Raw genomic sequence first — 17,020 nt, forward strand, 5'->3', positions numbered from 1 at the left:
TTAAACTTTGACAGAAGTTTTCCGTGGTGGGCTTCATCCTCGATGTCACCCATTTGTGAGGACTAACATCCTGCTGTCCTGTGAGAACACCTGTTACATCAGGTAAGCAACATTTGCTTTCTTAGAGTAGGCTAGTCTCCATGGTGGGGTCCAGGTTACTTAATAAGTAAATGCTCCATTGCAACCCTCAGCTTTGGGACTCCCACATGTAATGGCTAATTCAGCCTGCTTATCAATGGAAAAAGCAAGCTTGCTTACCGTAAATCGTGTTTTCCATAGATAGTAGGATGAATTAGCCATGGAATTCCTCCCACCTCTCTGGAGAGTTGACTGCTTAGCTAGATTTAGCTTTGATATAGGCTGAGGAGGCTCATGAGCCAATGCCCACATGGGAACTCCCGCACATGCTCAGTAGAGCTAAAAGCTCTACTAGCTTGGAGAAACAAGACCGTTCGGTGCCACCGGATGACATAACTCACACATAATGGCTAATTTATCCTGTTATCGACAGAAAACACATTTATGGCAAGAACATTTGCTTTTCAGAGCTAGGCATCTAATTTAAGAGCTTAAATCTAAGCAAATAACTAGCAGACCTAAATTTAGGTGCTTAAATTTGTCACCTAAATTTATGTGAATTTTTAGCTGAAAACTTAGGCTTCTAACTTCAGCTGAAAATAGGCACTTAACTTAGGAGCTCAGCTTTTATTGAATATCTGCCCCAAAATCCTTTTAGCATAAACCAAAGAATTCTATCTGGTCACATATGCAGTGGAGTGCAGATTTTTATCCCTCACAAACATGATGAGATTCCTGCTGGCACTGAGATAGCTGATTACATTGCTCTTGTTTCATATTTCTGTGACATAGGAGCCTTAACAGTAATATCGAGAACACATATTTTAAGAAATGGGATAAGTGAATATTTAATATTTTTCTCAAGGAAAGGTCAAGTTTTAATTGGTTGGACTAGTAAGGGATTTCATATTTTGAGTGTGGTGGAAAGGGGTATCAAGTTTTGTGTGTGTGGTAATGGGAAAGAGTTTCAAATTTTGAATATTGGTAGTGGGAAAAGCTGTCAGGTTATGTGTGTGTTGTTGTGGAAAGGGTGTTAGGTTGTGTGTGCACTGTAGTGGGGAAGGAGTATTTGGTTTTAAGCAAAGGGGAAGGTGGGGTATGCTGTGCCAATAGAGAGGTATTCAACAAAGACATTTGCCTATCAGTGCAGTAAGATCTGGGCCCTAAATTTTAGCTCTCAAAATGATCATACTCTGTAGCATTTTCATTGACCACATGCATGACATTTAAACATTATAGCTCTGGAAATGTATAAAAGGAGTCGCTTGACGGTTCTGCCCTGCCAGGCAGGCATCTTGGGTTCCATTCCCAGCTTAGAATACGGCTACCCCGTGGGGGAGATGTGCTTGAACCAAGTTGTTGCTCTTGCCAGAGATAATTGGAAATAGCTTAGTAGGAGGCTATATCCTTTACCAACCATTACTGTACCTCACTTAAGGGCCTTTGCAATATGAAGTGCGAAAAAATGTGCATCCAAACTGGGTACACGTATTTTTTCAACACATACCCCCCCTCTCCTGGGTGCCCCATGCAATAGGTAAATGAGCTGCAGTGCTAAAAAGGACGCACTGGGGATAAATTGTGCATCCCTAGCACGTCCATGGCATCGGGTGCCCAAGAGGATTTGGCTGTTCACGGGGTAGGAATACGGATATTCAGTTAATGAGCATCTGTTTTCCTAACCCTCTCAAAGTCACGGGTTAGGAAAAGCATCCAAACTCCCCAGTCACTCAGACCCGCAACCTAGGAATAATCTTCGACAACGAACTATCCTTTAAGAACCACATCACAACCAAAATTAAGGAGGGATATCACAAACTGCTAACCTAAGATGTCTAAAACCTTTCCTAAGCCCAGAAGATTTCAGAACCGTTCTTCAACTGCTCATTTTCTCAAACATCGATTACTGCAACTCTCTACTACTCTGTCTACCTTTCTCCAACTTCAGACCATTCCAGATCCTACAGAACACCGCAGCCAGAATCCTAACAGGCACAAAAAACGAGAACATATAACACCCATCCTTATATCCCTACACTGGCTACCAATAAAATACTGTATAGAATTCAAAACCTTGACACACAAACTTATACACAATGAGAAAATAAACTGGTCAGCTACAAACATCTTGCCTCGCACAACACATCGAAATCTTCGATCTAACAACAAGGGCCTCTTGAAAATCCCCTCTGCCAGAACAGCACAACTCACAACAACCCAAGAAAAAGCTTTCTCCCTCGCCAGTCCCAAATTATGGAACATTCTCCCGACTAACCTAAGAATGCAACCCAACCTAAAAACATTCAAAAAGGACTTAAAAATATGGTTGTTCATCAAAGCCTACAAAGACGCCCTGGGTCAACCAACATCCTATCCACAGCGGACCTACCAACCAGAACTAAACATGCCCAGCTCCCCAAAGTCAATATAACAACATGACGACACAACAGCAACAACTAAGAACTTAACTATTCCCTCTGCATGAAAACTGCCTCTTTACTGTAACCTCAAGATGATCCCTTGCCATACTGGACTTTGCCCAGACTGCTCCTTTACCTTTGACCACTTGTACCCTTGCATGCCCACTTTACTGTACTTTGTACCTCCCTTCTAATTTCAAAATATGTAAACCGTTGTGATGGCAATTCCCGAACGACAGTATATAAAACTCGACAAATAAATAAAAAATAAATAACCTGTCCGCCATCAAAATTTTTTTTTTTTTCATGCTGTTTCCTGTGGTTCTTCCTACTTAGTATTGTGACGATATTAAGTAGGAGGAACCACAGAAAAGCAGTATTTTTTGCTTTTCGGTGGAGCTTTGGGATGCTTCAATGCTTAACAACAGCTCCGGGGCTGGCATTTATTTTTCCATGTTAAGACGTGCAGAGCACACATTGATTTTTTGCATCCGGGATAAAAGCTAATAGCCTCATCTATATGGCATCTACATGTGATGATCACTGTTAGCTATCTGCTGGTTTGGATGTGCTAATCCCATTATTGCATCCGGAGTTATTCTAGCGCATCCAAAACGCGTGTCCAAGCACAAGTCAGGCTATGCGCTGGGCTGCGCTCAGTATATTGCATCGGCCCTTTAGATATGAGAGGAAACGAGGAAAGTATCTGAGGCTGTGATTGTTGGTTTGCTGATAAGAGGCAGATTGAAAGGATTGGGGATGTAGGTTTGATTCCCACACCCACCCTCTGCTTCTCAGTTTGGGGCTGAAGATTTATTGAAGGACATGTTCACAGCCTGCTGCAGGAGTGAGTCCCAGCTATCCTTCAGCAGCAGCACCTTCTGACAGACTTGGGCTGCATCTCATATTCAATCACTAAGCATTTAAAAATGTCATTTCAACCAATAAACCAAGTACATGCAGATCACAGAGCAGCCTTTCCTCTGCTCTGTGCCTGCTATCATTTGCATTGGCACTTGGGGTGGCATCTTCAGTACTGCAGTATCAGGTGCTGCAGGGGAGGAATAAGATGCCTTGGCAGAGCTGTGGTGAAGTCTCAATACTGTAATAGCAGGGGGTGCTGCAGGGTAAGAGAGAGAGGTGTATTGACGGAGCTGTGTGTGTGGATCTCGGGACAGTAGAAGGTGCTGCAAGTCAAGACTAAAAATATAAATGCTACGTGCTGTTCAGGACTGAGATACACCGACAGAGCCGTGGGTTACGGAAGAGGATATAGAGCAGTCATATTTGGCTTACGCTTTAGTGAACTGCAGTGTACCCAACATTTAAAAAGTAAATAGAAAATCAGGGAAGGCCTCTGTTGGCCCAGTGGCAGTGTTGTGCACTACCATGCAAGAGATCCACTTTTTGTTCCTGAATGGTAGACCCTGCTCTTGTTGTTTAATCTGGCTGGGGCTAGGAACAGGGTGGACGCAGGTTGACAGGCCCTGGAGGGAATCCCAGCCATCAGAAATACAGTGCACTTATACCAAGGTCCTAAGGGAGCCAAAGTCTGTTTCTCTGAGAAGGTCCAGCCCTGCACTGGTGAGAACTGGGAGGGGATGGGGGCAGTAGGGGAGGAAACCCTGGAACATTAAGGCTCATGGCATTCAGGCCTCTGGTAGGCCAGCAATGCCTGTACTAGCAGCCCAGGAAGAAGCTGTTAGTATTTTTTTTTTTTTTTTTTGTTATTAAAAAAAATAGAGTATTTAAAAAAAAAAAAAAAAAAAAAAAAAAAAAGGAAAAGAAACTTAGGAAAGACAAAGGCATCCATTCCATGTGACAACCGTTCTTCTCTTCCGCAAGCTGCAAAGCCCAAGGCAAACAGCCAGTGTGCGCCATCATCTTTAATTTGATTTTAGAACAGAAATGCTGTGCTACACGGAATGTCTCCAACTCCCCCTGCAGTGACTGCAGCTTTCAGACCTCTGTGGCTCATCATTGGTTATCCAACCTTTTTCTTTTTCTTAAATACATTTGGAGATTCTTAGAATAGGAAATTAAAAACATGCTAGAAAGGAACTGGAAAAGAAAGGCAGTTGCAAGGGCCAGGCCTAGTGTGGAAAGGTGCTAATTTAGTTACCTCTTCTACACACAGCTCTGCCAATGTACCTCACCCCCTGCCCTGCAGCACTCCTTGCTATTCTAGTACTCAGCCGCCCCACCCACACACACAGCTCTGATAATACACCTCATTCCTGATCTGCAGCACCCCCTATTCCAGTACGGAGATGCCCACCCACACACACACTGCCAATGCGCCTGTTCCTGCCCTGCAGCGCCCCCTATTCCAGTATGGAGATGCCCACCCACACACACACTGCCAAATGCGCCTATTCCTGCCCTGCAGTGCCCCCTATTCCAGTACTAAAATCCCCACATGCGGCTCTGCCAGGTCACCTCATTCCTGCCCTGTACCATCCCCTATTCCAGTATTGAGATCCCCACTACACACATTCTCCTCCCATATTGAAACACATTTTCATTTTTAATTGCTTTGTTCAGCTTCTGTCCTGTTCTCTGGAACCATCATGTGTAAACTTTCCTTAGTCCTACCTGTCTGGCTTTCCTTAGGAGCTCTCATACATGGCAGAACTTCTAGTATGTTTCTGTATACCTTTCGTACTTTGGATAATGGAGGCCAGGGGCGGCTCAAGGCAATATGCTGCCCGAGGTGAGGGATGAGATGGCGCCCCCCCACCCTCTCCCTTTTTAACACACACCCATACATGCATACACACATATATACTCTCATTCACTTCTCTCCCTCTTCCATATAAACATTCTCTCTCTCTCATATATACAACATCACCCCCACCACCCTCTCATATATATAAACACACTTACCCACTCATACAGAGACCCACTCCTACACACACACACACACTCACCCTCTCATATATATATATATATATATATATATATATATATATATATATATATATATATATATACACACTTACCCACTCATACAGAGACCCACTCCTACACACCCTCTCATAAAGACACACACACACACACACTCACCCTCTCATATATATATAAGCACACTTACCCACTTATACAGAGACCCACTCCTACACACCCTCTCATAAAGACACACACACTCACCCTCACCCTCTCATATATATATATATATATATATATATACACACACTTACCCACTCATACAGAGACCCACTCCTACACACCCTCTCATATGCACACACACTCCCTTTCATACACACTCACAAGTTGCGTCCCCGCCCCCAAGCTAGCTGCTCCACACACACAAATCGTGCCTTTTTTTTTTTTTTTTTTGTTCAACCACAGCCTCTTTTTTTTTTTTTTTTTTTTTAATTTCTTCGCCACCTGTAGCCTGTGCTGGAGCTTCCTTTCTTTTACTTTGGCTGCCACCATCTTGGACTCCGGTGGCAGCCCGCGGCTTCTTTTTCCTTTCTCCGCCAGCCTGGGCTCTGGTGGTGGCACGCGGCCTCTTTCTTCATCTGCTGCCACTGGCGCCAGCAGCAGCCTTTCTTTTTCTTTTTTTTTCCTTTGGCAGCGCTCGTGCTCTTCTTTTAATTTCTTGGCTGCCAGCAACCCGCTGCCTCCTTTTTTTTTTTTTTTTTTTTCCTCGCTGCCACTGGTCTGGGATCTGGCAGCGGGCCATGGTCTCCTTTCCCTTTCTTTAGCCGCCACCAGCCTGGCCTCCGGAGGCGGCCCCGCGGTCTCTCTTCTCTTTTATTTTGGCTGCTGGCAGTCCACGGTCTCTCTTCTCTTTGTCGCCACACCGCCAGCACTGCAGGTTTTCCTGCCTACAGAGTTGTTTGCCTTAACGAAGGGTTGAGGCAGCTGTGGCAGGAAGGTTTCAAGGGGCAACTTTTCTGCCTCAAAATCTTGCCGCCTGAAGTGGCTGCCTCACCCTGCCTCATTTGTAGAACCGCCCCTGATGGAGGCATTCAGTTGACCAGTGGCTTTAGATTTATAGTGATAGGAGAAATAGTGCAGAGTCCAACCAATGCATTAAATGAGCCTTGTTGGACTCTGGCAGCCTTCATCCTGCCCTTTCCTAGACTTCAGTAGCAGCAGGAAAATGCTCCCCTCTTTTTTTTTTCGGTGGTGGGGAGGGGGGGTGCTCAATAGCTCCTCTTTCTCCTGGTGCCATGAGCCTTTATTCTTAACTACCTGAGGACTTCCCCTTTTTGTTTTTTAAACGGCCTTCCTGCTGTTCCTAGTGTGGTCCTTGCAATGATGACCCTGGACCTGTCCCTTTCAGAGCCCTCCATCATGAGCTCTACATCCAGCCACTAGGTATTGCCTTTAAACATCACCATGATTTCCTCCCCATCCCAGCCCCCCAGGGGCTGTGAACACTGCCTCCACAGTTTCTCCAGCTCCAATCAACCCAGCGAGAGGAGAATCTGAGTCGGCGATCAAACCAGGGACCTTCCGTGTAGCAATGCACAGCAGTGCCACAGGGCCAACTCAAAAATGCTTCTTATATTGTGGAATTGTTACGCTGACATGGAAATGTTATCAGCCCTGCTGTGAGGCCTTACGTTCTGTATGATAAATAAGAGGAACCCTCAAGGAGCTAGATCTGTTTATAATATACCTGTCATACTTCTGTCTCTTCACCTGCAGCTGGAGTTGAGTGCGCAAGTACTTGAGGCAGGCACATGTTGCCAGTGGTCCTCCCTCTTCCTCCCAGAGACAAGCGAGGGTAGGCTTGGCAAGTGTCTAACCACCTTGGCAGCTTCTCCAGTTCGTTCGCTGCTGATTAGACAGAGCGGAGGCTGGATTGTTTGTGCAATGCTAATTGCCAAGCATTTTTCCCAATACAGCAACCTAGTACCAAGTATGCGCAAAAATAAGACAGGAGAGGAGGGGAAAGAATGAATTTGCTTTCCTCTTATTTTTTCTGATCTTTCTGCCTTGTGTTTTGTGGTTTGTTTTTTTTAGGAGAACTGAGGAGTGGAGGTGAGATCATGATTTTGTTTCATATTATTATTAGATCTAGTAACCTTTATTGGCTCAAAATCACCTGCTGTTGAGCAAGCACAGCTCAGTCCTGCCCAATACTGAGACCCCCCTCACACTGTTCTGCCAGTGCACCTCAATCCTATGCTGTCACATCCCTAGTTATTCCAACATTGAGACCCCACACAACTCATTCCTGCCCTGCAGCACCTCCTTTTCTGGGGGTTGTTAGGAGCCTGGAGTGGAAGCTGAGTGCACACAGGGCTGAATGCATTGAGCTTGGAAGAGCTGGCTGGGAAATGGAGAAAATACCCTGAGCGAAATGAAATGAGCAAATCAAGGAGCCAAAATGATGCTTATAACTGGAGAAAATATCTTGAAGGACATGCAGGCCAGGAGTCAAGATTATGGCACCCCTAGGCCGAGAACTGGGGTCAGGGAGTTCTTCCTCCAAAAATCAGAGTCACAGTAGTCGGGCACCTTTAGGCACTCGCTTATGTTACCTGTGCCTAAATCTGGCCCTGAGGAATTGGAAGGACACAAAACTGCAAGTAAACCTTTCTCTGAACTGTTTCTGCAACAGAATCGGCCTAGAACAGAGTGACGAGGAGGGAGACATAGGATGAAATTCTACTATATGGGAGCCATTGCTGGCCTTCCTGACAGAGGATGTGTTGGGAAAATGTCTTTATTTGACAAATGTATAGCCCGCTAATCCACAGAATTTAGCAGGTAAAGAGAGTACATACACAATATCACCCTTTATAAAACATACATTTAAACATTATAAAAGTAATTTAAAACAAAAAAGTTAGTAAACAATAGTTTAGTTTTCCTCCAGCTAGTAAATGCTTTAATTCAGAGCTCAGGAAGCACTCAGTATGATATTTCATTTTGAGTTGGGAATCACCTAATTGTCTTTTGGAACCAGTATGAAAAAGTGAAGGGCACCCCATAGTGAAAGGACTTCTGTCACTCTGTGCAAGTATAGCTGCAGTGAGCAGTGACTATGTAGTTCAAAACTGATGATAGTAAGGCCTGCGAGGTGAGCACCTGGCTGCAATGCTACTGCACCATGCTGAAAGAGCCATGACCTGTACTGGACTCAGAAGGGTTCTGGACCATGGACTGCAAAGTACTGGTGCACTTCCCACCGTTAGAGGGCCTCCTACCACCTAATAGTTTTATTGGTCAAAGTGACACTTGTTTCTGCTCTGTACAGATGAATTATTTTGAGTACGGCTCCACAGAGCATTCTAGCTCCTTTTGCAAATATCTAAAGCGTGTGAGTGATGGGAACAGATTAGCCACACCAGTGCTGAGTGCACTGAGCAAGTGAAGTGTAACATGGGTGGGGAGAGAAGGCCACATGAATTTGCATTGTCCTAATGCACATCCTAACTTCCCTCTCACACTGGATAAACCTGCATGAGCAAATCCCTGGTAAGGGGCAAGCAAGTCAGCTGGGACTCTAGCCAGAACGGGAACTCACTGGATGTCAGCTGTTATGCCAGATTGACATTCAGTGGCATCTAGCTCCATCTGAGCAAGAAGCTGCTTTAAGCCAGCCAAAACAGACAGCAAACCTTGCAGGCCTGATGTGGACACTCTAGGACTAGCTGAAGACTTGGAGGGGGAATTGGTAGCTGAAACCCCACCGTGTACTGATCCTTGTGGAAGAGAAGACTCCCAGGATGTGGTGGAGTCTGAAAGTGTGATAAAGAAGGCTCTTGAGGTATTAAAGTCACATATCTCCTGGGTTGATACTTAGTTTCCTTATCACTGTCTAACAGAGTCTGAATCCCTTCCCTTTAAAAGCACCAGAAAAAAAAGGAAGAACAGGGCCAGCAAAAGCAATGAAAGAAAAATCTCAGGTATAGGGGGAGGAAACAAAGAGCAAAGAGGCCCCTCCAAAATCTGAAAGTCCCATTCCAAGCTCTATTTGCTTTTAGGTGATACAGATTTAGGGACTCCCCACCCAAACAGGGGACAGCACATAACATAATAATATAGTAATGATGGCAGAAAAAGACCAAATGGTCCTTCCAGTCTGCCATGTTTCTTATGGTGTTTTTTTATATACCGGTGTTTAGTTTAATCAGCCATCACATCGGTTTACACACATACCATTAAAATTCATGAGGGTATATTAAAACATATACATTAATACATACGTATAACAATCAAATAAGCAATAGTTTGACTAACATTATAAAATTATTATGACATTAACAATAAAAGCACTTAACCAAAAATAGATCTTCTGTGCATAGCATCTGCATAACGATACTCGAGCTAATCTCTTAGTTTGGATTAGTATTGTATGCCTGATTAAAAAGCCATGTTTTCATTGCTTTTCTAAAGGCTTTTATGTTGGACTCGAGTCTTATTTGCCACTCTGTGCAGGTTACCCCCATGTTTCTGTTAAGGGTAATAATTGCCGCTCCGTGCAGGATACCCCTAAGCCTTATGTTAAGAATAGTAATATTAGCAATCAAAACTAAGCAACTCTCAAACCCATAACAAAATTACTGCTAGCAACATTTTTACAGGGTGAGCAGCCTTCTTGATAATTCAGACAATGCTGCTGCTTGAACGTGCTTTGCTTTTGGATTTGACCATAGAAGCAGTCCTGCGCTTTTTCCCTATTGTCTGCATATCAGTGCCCCGGACCACAAAAGTTGGAGCCCAGCGTTGGCTGTTGGCTGAATCCAATTCCCCTTCCTCACCATTGAAGCAAGAGCAATGTTGCAGTTGCACCAAAAGCATCAAGGCTTATTGGTTAAGGGTAGTAATCCCTGTGCCTTCTATTAAGGGTAGTAACTGCCACTCCATGCAGGTTACCCCCATGCATCCTTTCCTTCATTTCCAACTCTACCCTTTAGGGATCCGCAGTGCTTATCCCATGCCCTTTGGGATTAGTTTACTGTTTTCATCACTACCTTTTTGGGAAGGGCATTCCAGGGATCCACCACCCTCTCCATGAAGAAATATTTTCTGATTTTGGTTCTGAGTCTCTCCCTTTGAGTCTCACTTCGTGGCCCTCTAGTTGTACTGTTTCCTTTCCACTGGAAAAGGTTTGAAGTTCATGTATCACTAAAACCTTTCAGGTGTCTGAAGGTCTGTATCATATCCCCCCTGCACCCTCCTCTCGTCCAGGCTGTACAGAATTCAGATCTTTCAGCCTCTCCTCATAAGTCTTCCAGTGCTGACCCCACACCATTTTGGAGAGAGACCTTGGGATGATAGTGTTTGATGATCTGAAGGTAGCAAAAGCATTTGACAAGGCAGTGACTAGGTCCAGGGGTATGCTAGGCTGCATAGAAAGAGGCATATCAAGCAGGAGAAAGGAGGTGGTAATGCCCCTGTACAGGTCACTGGTGAGGCCTCACCTGAGTATTGTGTTCAATTATGGAGACCATATCTCAAAAAAGATAGGAAGAGGATAGAAGCCATCCAGAGAAAGCCAATCAAAATGATGTGGGTTCTGAGGATGAAAATATATAGTATATCCTAGAAGAGAGAAGAGACCAAGGAGATATGATACAGACTTGTACCTGAAGGGTATTAAAATTGCACAAGAGACAAACCTTTTCCACTGTAAAGGAAGCTGTAGAACTAGGGCTCATGATAATGAAATTTCAGGGGTGTAGATTCAGGAAAAAAGTCATGAAATACTTTTTCACAGAAAGGGTGGCAGATGCCTGGAATTGAAGACAAGAATGGAGATGAAATTTAAAAGGCCATGCAATAAACTCAGAGGATCCCTAATGGTAAAAGGCTGGATATGAAACACTGGGGTAATGTGTGGTAACTTTTCTGTAGGGGGGTAACCATAGAGCGGCAGTTACAACTCTGAATGCCTTGCTGGGTAGACTGCTGTCATTTTCTATGTTACTGTATACTTTATCTAGATGGATCATGCCCTTAATTCTAGCTTGGACAGATGGGTACAGGATAGTGTCCATGAGGTAGGTTACAAGGCTGTTGCCCTTCCCATATGCAGATTGTAATAAGACATCTAACATTCTGACATGTCTTGGTAGGTGAAGTAACATCACTTAGTAGGAGAGAACTGCATAACCTTACTCTCAGTAGGTCGTTCTGTGACCACCTAATCTTGCTTGAGAGATCATAGGACTTCCTGTGGCTATCAATTCTAGGGCATGTTAGTGTCTCTGCCCATGCAAACATAAGGTTGAGGGTTCATGTATGTAACAGCCCACACCTTCCCGTTTCTAAGTAGAAAGAAACTATGAGATCACTATTCAAAAATTACCTCATAGGCAGACAAACCTGGGGTTTAAATAGGAGCCCTCACCCCACTGACTAAGTCTTCGATAAAAAAAAAAAAAGAGATGGTGCAGGGGTTCTGGAGTGCAGCACTTTTATCTGTTAACTTAGCCAATAATCATGGTTATCTGGCTAAATTAGCTGCTAACACTAGGACTACCTCAGAGTAGTCTGAAATGTATCTGGGTGTGTGTACCTCGATAACTTAGTTCCTAACCAGCTATATTCACAATATGGCCTATAATTCCTCCTCCCTCCCTCCCAGCCCAAAGTACTTCAAGGTACTGTGGACTGGTGTCTGATCTCCCTCTCAGCCCTACTAACTACCAAAATTAAAACAAACAAAAAAAAGGGCAGATGTGGGTCATAATGACCCAAGACCAGCCGGCTTCCTTCCTCTCCATGATATTACATGAAAATCCATCAATCTCTCTGCTGCCCACCCTCCCCATCCACTAGCAATGTCAACTTTACCTTCCTCACCTGCCCATACCCCATTTCCCCCAAGCTGGGCGCACTACTCTCGTACTCACTCCTGGCTGCTTCCAACATTGCTCTGACAGTATGCTACAATGTAGTAGAGGAGGACTAACCTAGTGGTTAGAGCATCAGGCTTTAAAGCGAGGAGGCCAGGGTGCAAATCCCACTGCCACGCCTTGTGACCTTGGGCAAGTCTCTTTACCCTCTGAGGACAGGGAGATAACTACAGTACCCTGAATGTGCTGAAAAGTGGAATATAAAAATCAGATAAATAAATATTGCTGTCAGAGCAATGCTGGAAGCAGCCACGGGCAGGTAAGATAGAATCACTATCCTGGCTGGGGTTTGGTGAGTGGGGTAGATGGGGAATTCTGTGAATGTTTAAGTAATTGTATGGCAGGAGGAGCCTTGGGTTGCTATGACCTGAATCTTTTTTTTTTTTTTTCCTGCTAGGTGAGTTGGGAAGGGTATTGGGCACTAGTCTGCAGTTTCTTTAAGTATTGGGGGAGAATTGGGCCTGAAGGCCAAAAAGGCATGTGTGTTTTGGGTTGTATTTTTTTTTTTTTTGTACTCAGCTATATTCTGAATATAGACAGATAGTGTTAACTTATCTGGGTAAACTTATCCGGATACTTTTTAACCTCCCCAGCCATGTTCAAAATATATCCAATTATATTTAAGTTAACTGACTAAAGTTAGCTGAATAACCTTTAGGCAAGAATATTCAGCAGGAGACTTCTTCTGAATATGTGTGACAAGTTCTCCGGCTGCCTTGCCAGAGCCCACTATAGTATCTAAGCACGAGTCGCCGTTTTCAGCAGTGCAGCATGGAAGGAGGTCAGCAAACGGCTAGGCATGACATTATATACTGGTTATCAGGAGATATATATGGAATTTGGCTACAATTCAATAACCTTTGGTGGGCCCTGTGGCTAAATGCTACAGTCATAAAATGGGGTTAGCCAGGTGGGCATTAGTACTGAGAAAAATTCATACTCCGATTAATGAGGTGATGTTTTCCATAACAAGCAGGAACTAGGAAACCAGGAAATGCGGAAAAGGACCAATACTATGCTGCCTCTCCCTCACAGCCCATTCAGAGGAAGCCTATAATACTGAGTGTAAAGAATATAAGGGTTAGTTGATGCAGCCATTTTCGTGTGGCCTATGAATATATAGAGGGCAGTTTTCAAAGCCATTTGCATAGGTAAAAAGGGCTTTTGAAAATTGCTCACCCTATATGCGGGTAAAAGTGCACGCATAGCTCCACTATGTGCAGACTCTTTTTCTTTACCCTACATTAGAATGGAAGTGTTTTCAGGGCAGGGGTGGGAAGAAGGCAGGCAGTTCTGGATTTTAAAAATTGAGTGTTTTTTGGTCGGAAAACGGAGGTGCAGATCTCTGCAAGTGCTTCTTGCCCAGGGCAGTTTTCAGAGAGAGAGGCTGCACATGCTTTCTCTTTGAAAACTGGTGCAAAGCCCTTGGACATAAAGTGCCCACAGACTTTGCCTCTATGTGGATATTATGAATTTGCCCTCATTGTAAATGTGTAAATATCTTGTTCATAAATACTCAGATTACTGTACTGTTCCAGTACTGATCCCCCACACACACACAGCTGTACTGCTGCACCTCAGTCCTGACCTGCCGCAACTCGTGATAATTAGATTGCAGTGTAACTATCACTTTATAAAGTGTCTGGACTTGCGACCTAGCTCTTAGCCTGGCTCCGTAGCGTAATCTCACTGCCTTCTTTTGGTTTGATGTGTAGAAAGTCCATGATATGCTGAAGAAAGGCTGGGACACTGAAGGCTCTCCGTTCCGCGGCCAGAAGTTTGACCCCTCCATGTTCAACATCTCCCCCGGGGCCGTGCAGTTTTGAAAAGCAAGCAGTGGAAGTACCCGTCAAGGAAAGGAGCATAACAACGGTTCCATCTATTTTGAGAAGTAACCAAGATACGGCAGCAGCAATACGTCAGCCGCCTTGTGCTGCAACGGAGGCTGTGAGAAATCCCGCTTTTCCGGTACCAATCCTTGCAGTTGGCTAGCAGAAAGACGCAGGTTTCAGCACGTGGGGGCGCGGTATGAGCAGGGGATGTAGTGGGCTCGGCGATGTTCTGGCAGTTGCATGTTTTTGTGTGTGTGTGTATATGTCTAGCAGGGGGAGAGCCAGGGTTGACTTCCTCTTCTCTTCCCAGGTCAGGGGCTTTGATATGTAAATATGAGGGCAACGCCTTGAGCGAGGCAGAAATAAGGGATGTTGCCAAGGCAACCAGCCTCTGCTGTTTCTTCTGTTTTGCCTTCTCATTTTGTTTCATTCGTTTGCTGCTGGCATGCTTTAGTCAGCGACTCTTTTGGGGAATTGAAGTGTTCTTACCAATAAACCTCTTCTTGCTGATACCCGGTTTCTGTATCATTTCTCTGCTGTTCCAGCCACATTCTGTTTGTGGTTCCTGATCCAAAGCTTGGTACCTGCTGGTCCCTGAACTCTCCCAGAGCCAGACAGCCCAGTGGTGCTGATCCAGGAGCTTTTCCAGAGATGCCCAGACAGTTCCTGTGCTACTGCCTCTACACAGATAAATGGCTTTATGTTTTGATGCCAGAGAAATCTCCCTCTGGAGAGAAAACCTTCGCTTTTACTGAGGCAGCTGCCCTGAGTAAATACACTATACAGTGGAAAGTCCTTACGTTGCTTATCTGGCTAACAGTGCTGCAGACCTTCCTTTACATTGCATTCAGGTTGTGCTAATTGCACTGGCTGAGTGTTGAAGGATTTTGATACTTGATTTTGTGATGCATCCCAGTACTGTTGTCTTCTCAGCTATTTAAGCAAATAAATATATAAAGGTATTGTGCTTTACTTCTAGGGAAGGAATAAAGAAAAGAAGGCATAAAGGCACACCGACAGTACACCGCAAGAGAAATGTTTAAAAAGGATTTATGGTTTGCTAACATGCTGCTAGGATAAGCAAGATGGCAGTCTTCACACCTCAGTGTTTCCCAACCCTCGCCTGGAGGCACGCCTAATCAATCAAATTTTCAGGATCTCCATAATGAATTTGCATGAGAGATCTTGCATAAACTGGGTTTCCAATGTATGCAAATCTGTTTCATGAATATTCACTGTGGTAATCTTGAAAACCCAACCGGCTCGGTGTGCCAGAGGGTTGAGAAATATTGAGGTGGAGTTTGGCATGGAACTTTGACTGCGAAGCTTCTAGAATCTAGAACTTTTGAACATAAGAACATGCCATACTGGGTCAGACCAAGGGTCCATCAAACCCAGCATCCTGTTTCCAACAGTGGCCAACCCAAACATTAGATAGATCACAAGCTACTATTGCTTATTAATTTCTGTAATAGTTTATGGATTTATCCTCTAGGAACTTATCCAAACCTTTTTAAAACCCAGTTACACTAATTGCTGTAAATACATCCTCTGGTAATGAATTCCAGAGATTAACTATGAGCTGAGTGAAAACTAATTTTCTTTGATTTGTTTTAAATGAGCTACTTGCTAATTTCATGGAGTGCTCCCCTGGTCCTTCTATTACCCCACTGCCCATGTCCAGCCATGTCCATGTCCAGGTCTGTTATTATACAATAATTGTTATTATACAATAATTGTATAAGAGAAGAGCTAAAGAATCTGAAAGTGGACAAAGCCATGGGGCCTGATGGGATTCATCCAAGGATACTGAGGGAGCTCAGAGATGTGCTGGCGGGACCGCTGTGCGACCTGTTCAATAGATCCCTAGAAACAGGAGTGGTGCCAAGTGATTGGAGAAGAGCGGTGGTGGTCCCTCTTCACAAGAGTGGGAACAGAGAGGAGGCTGGTAACTACAGACCAGTTAGCCTCACTTCAGTGGTGGGAAAAGTAATGGAGTCACTGTTGAAAGAGAGAATAGTGAACTATCTACAGTCTGGAGAATTGATGGACCAGAGGCAGCATGGATTCACCAGAGGAAGATCCTGTCAGACAAATCTGATTGACTTTTTTGACTGGGTAACCAAGGAATTGGATAGAGGAAGAGCACTCGATATCATATACTTGGATTTCAGCAAAGCTTTTGATACGGTTCCGCACAGGAGACTGGTGAATAAAACGAGAAGCTTGGGAGTGAGTGCCGAGGTGGTGACCTGGATTGCAAATTGGTTGACGGACAGAAGACAATGTGTGATGGTAAATGGAACCTTCTCTGAAGAGAGAGCGGTTTTAAGTGGTGTACCGCAAGGATCGGTGTTGGGACCGGTCCTGTTCAATATCTTTGTGAGCGACATTGCGGACGGGATAGAAGGTAAGGTTTGTCTTTTTGCGGATGACACTAAGATCTGCAACAGAGTGGACACGCCGGAAGGAGTGGAGAGAATGAGACTGGATCTAAGGAAACTGGAAGAGTGGTCGAAGATATGGCAGCTGAGATTCAATGCCAAGAAGTGCAAAGTCATGCATATGGGGAGTGGAAATCCGAATGAACTGTATTTGATGGGGGGGGAAAGGCTGATGAGCACGGAGCAGGAGAGGGACCTTGGGGTGATGGTGTCTAATGATCTGAAGTCGGCGAAACAATGCGACAAGGCGATAGCTAAAGCCAGAAGAATGCTGGGCTGCATAGAGAGAGGAATATCGAGTAAGAAAAGGGAAGTGATTATTCCCTTGTACAGGTCCTTGGTGAGGCCTCACCTGGAGTACTGTGTTCAGTTCTGGAGACCGTACCTTCAAAAAGACAAAGACAAGATGGAGGCGGTAC

General features: G+C 44.5%; 1 protein-coding gene across 2 annotated transcripts in view; it reads left to right on the top strand.

Annotated features, from left to right (window-relative positions):
- The window catches only part of NUDCD3 (NudC domain containing 3), a 114,675-nt gene extending 100,006 nt beyond the window's left edge, over positions 1 to 14,669 (top strand). Inside the window, exon 7 of one of the 2 annotated variants that reach the window (XM_029604225.1) lies at positions 14,041 to 14,669. In XM_029604225.1, coding sequence (XP_029460085.1) covers positions 14,041 to 14,151 — 111 coding nt within the window. In that variant the 3' untranslated portion in view covers positions 14,152 to 14,669. The remainder of the gene's footprint in view (positions 1 to 14,040) is intronic. The other variant, XM_029604224.1, reaches the window with a different exon arrangement.
- The last annotated feature ends 2,351 nt before the right edge of the window (positions 14,670 to 17,020 follow it).

This window comes from Rhinatrema bivittatum, chromosome 5, assembly GCF_901001135.1.
Source record: "Rhinatrema bivittatum chromosome 5, aRhiBiv1.1, whole genome shotgun sequence".
NCBI classification, from domain to species: Eukaryota; Metazoa; Chordata; class Amphibia; order Gymnophiona; family Rhinatrematidae; genus Rhinatrema; species Rhinatrema bivittatum.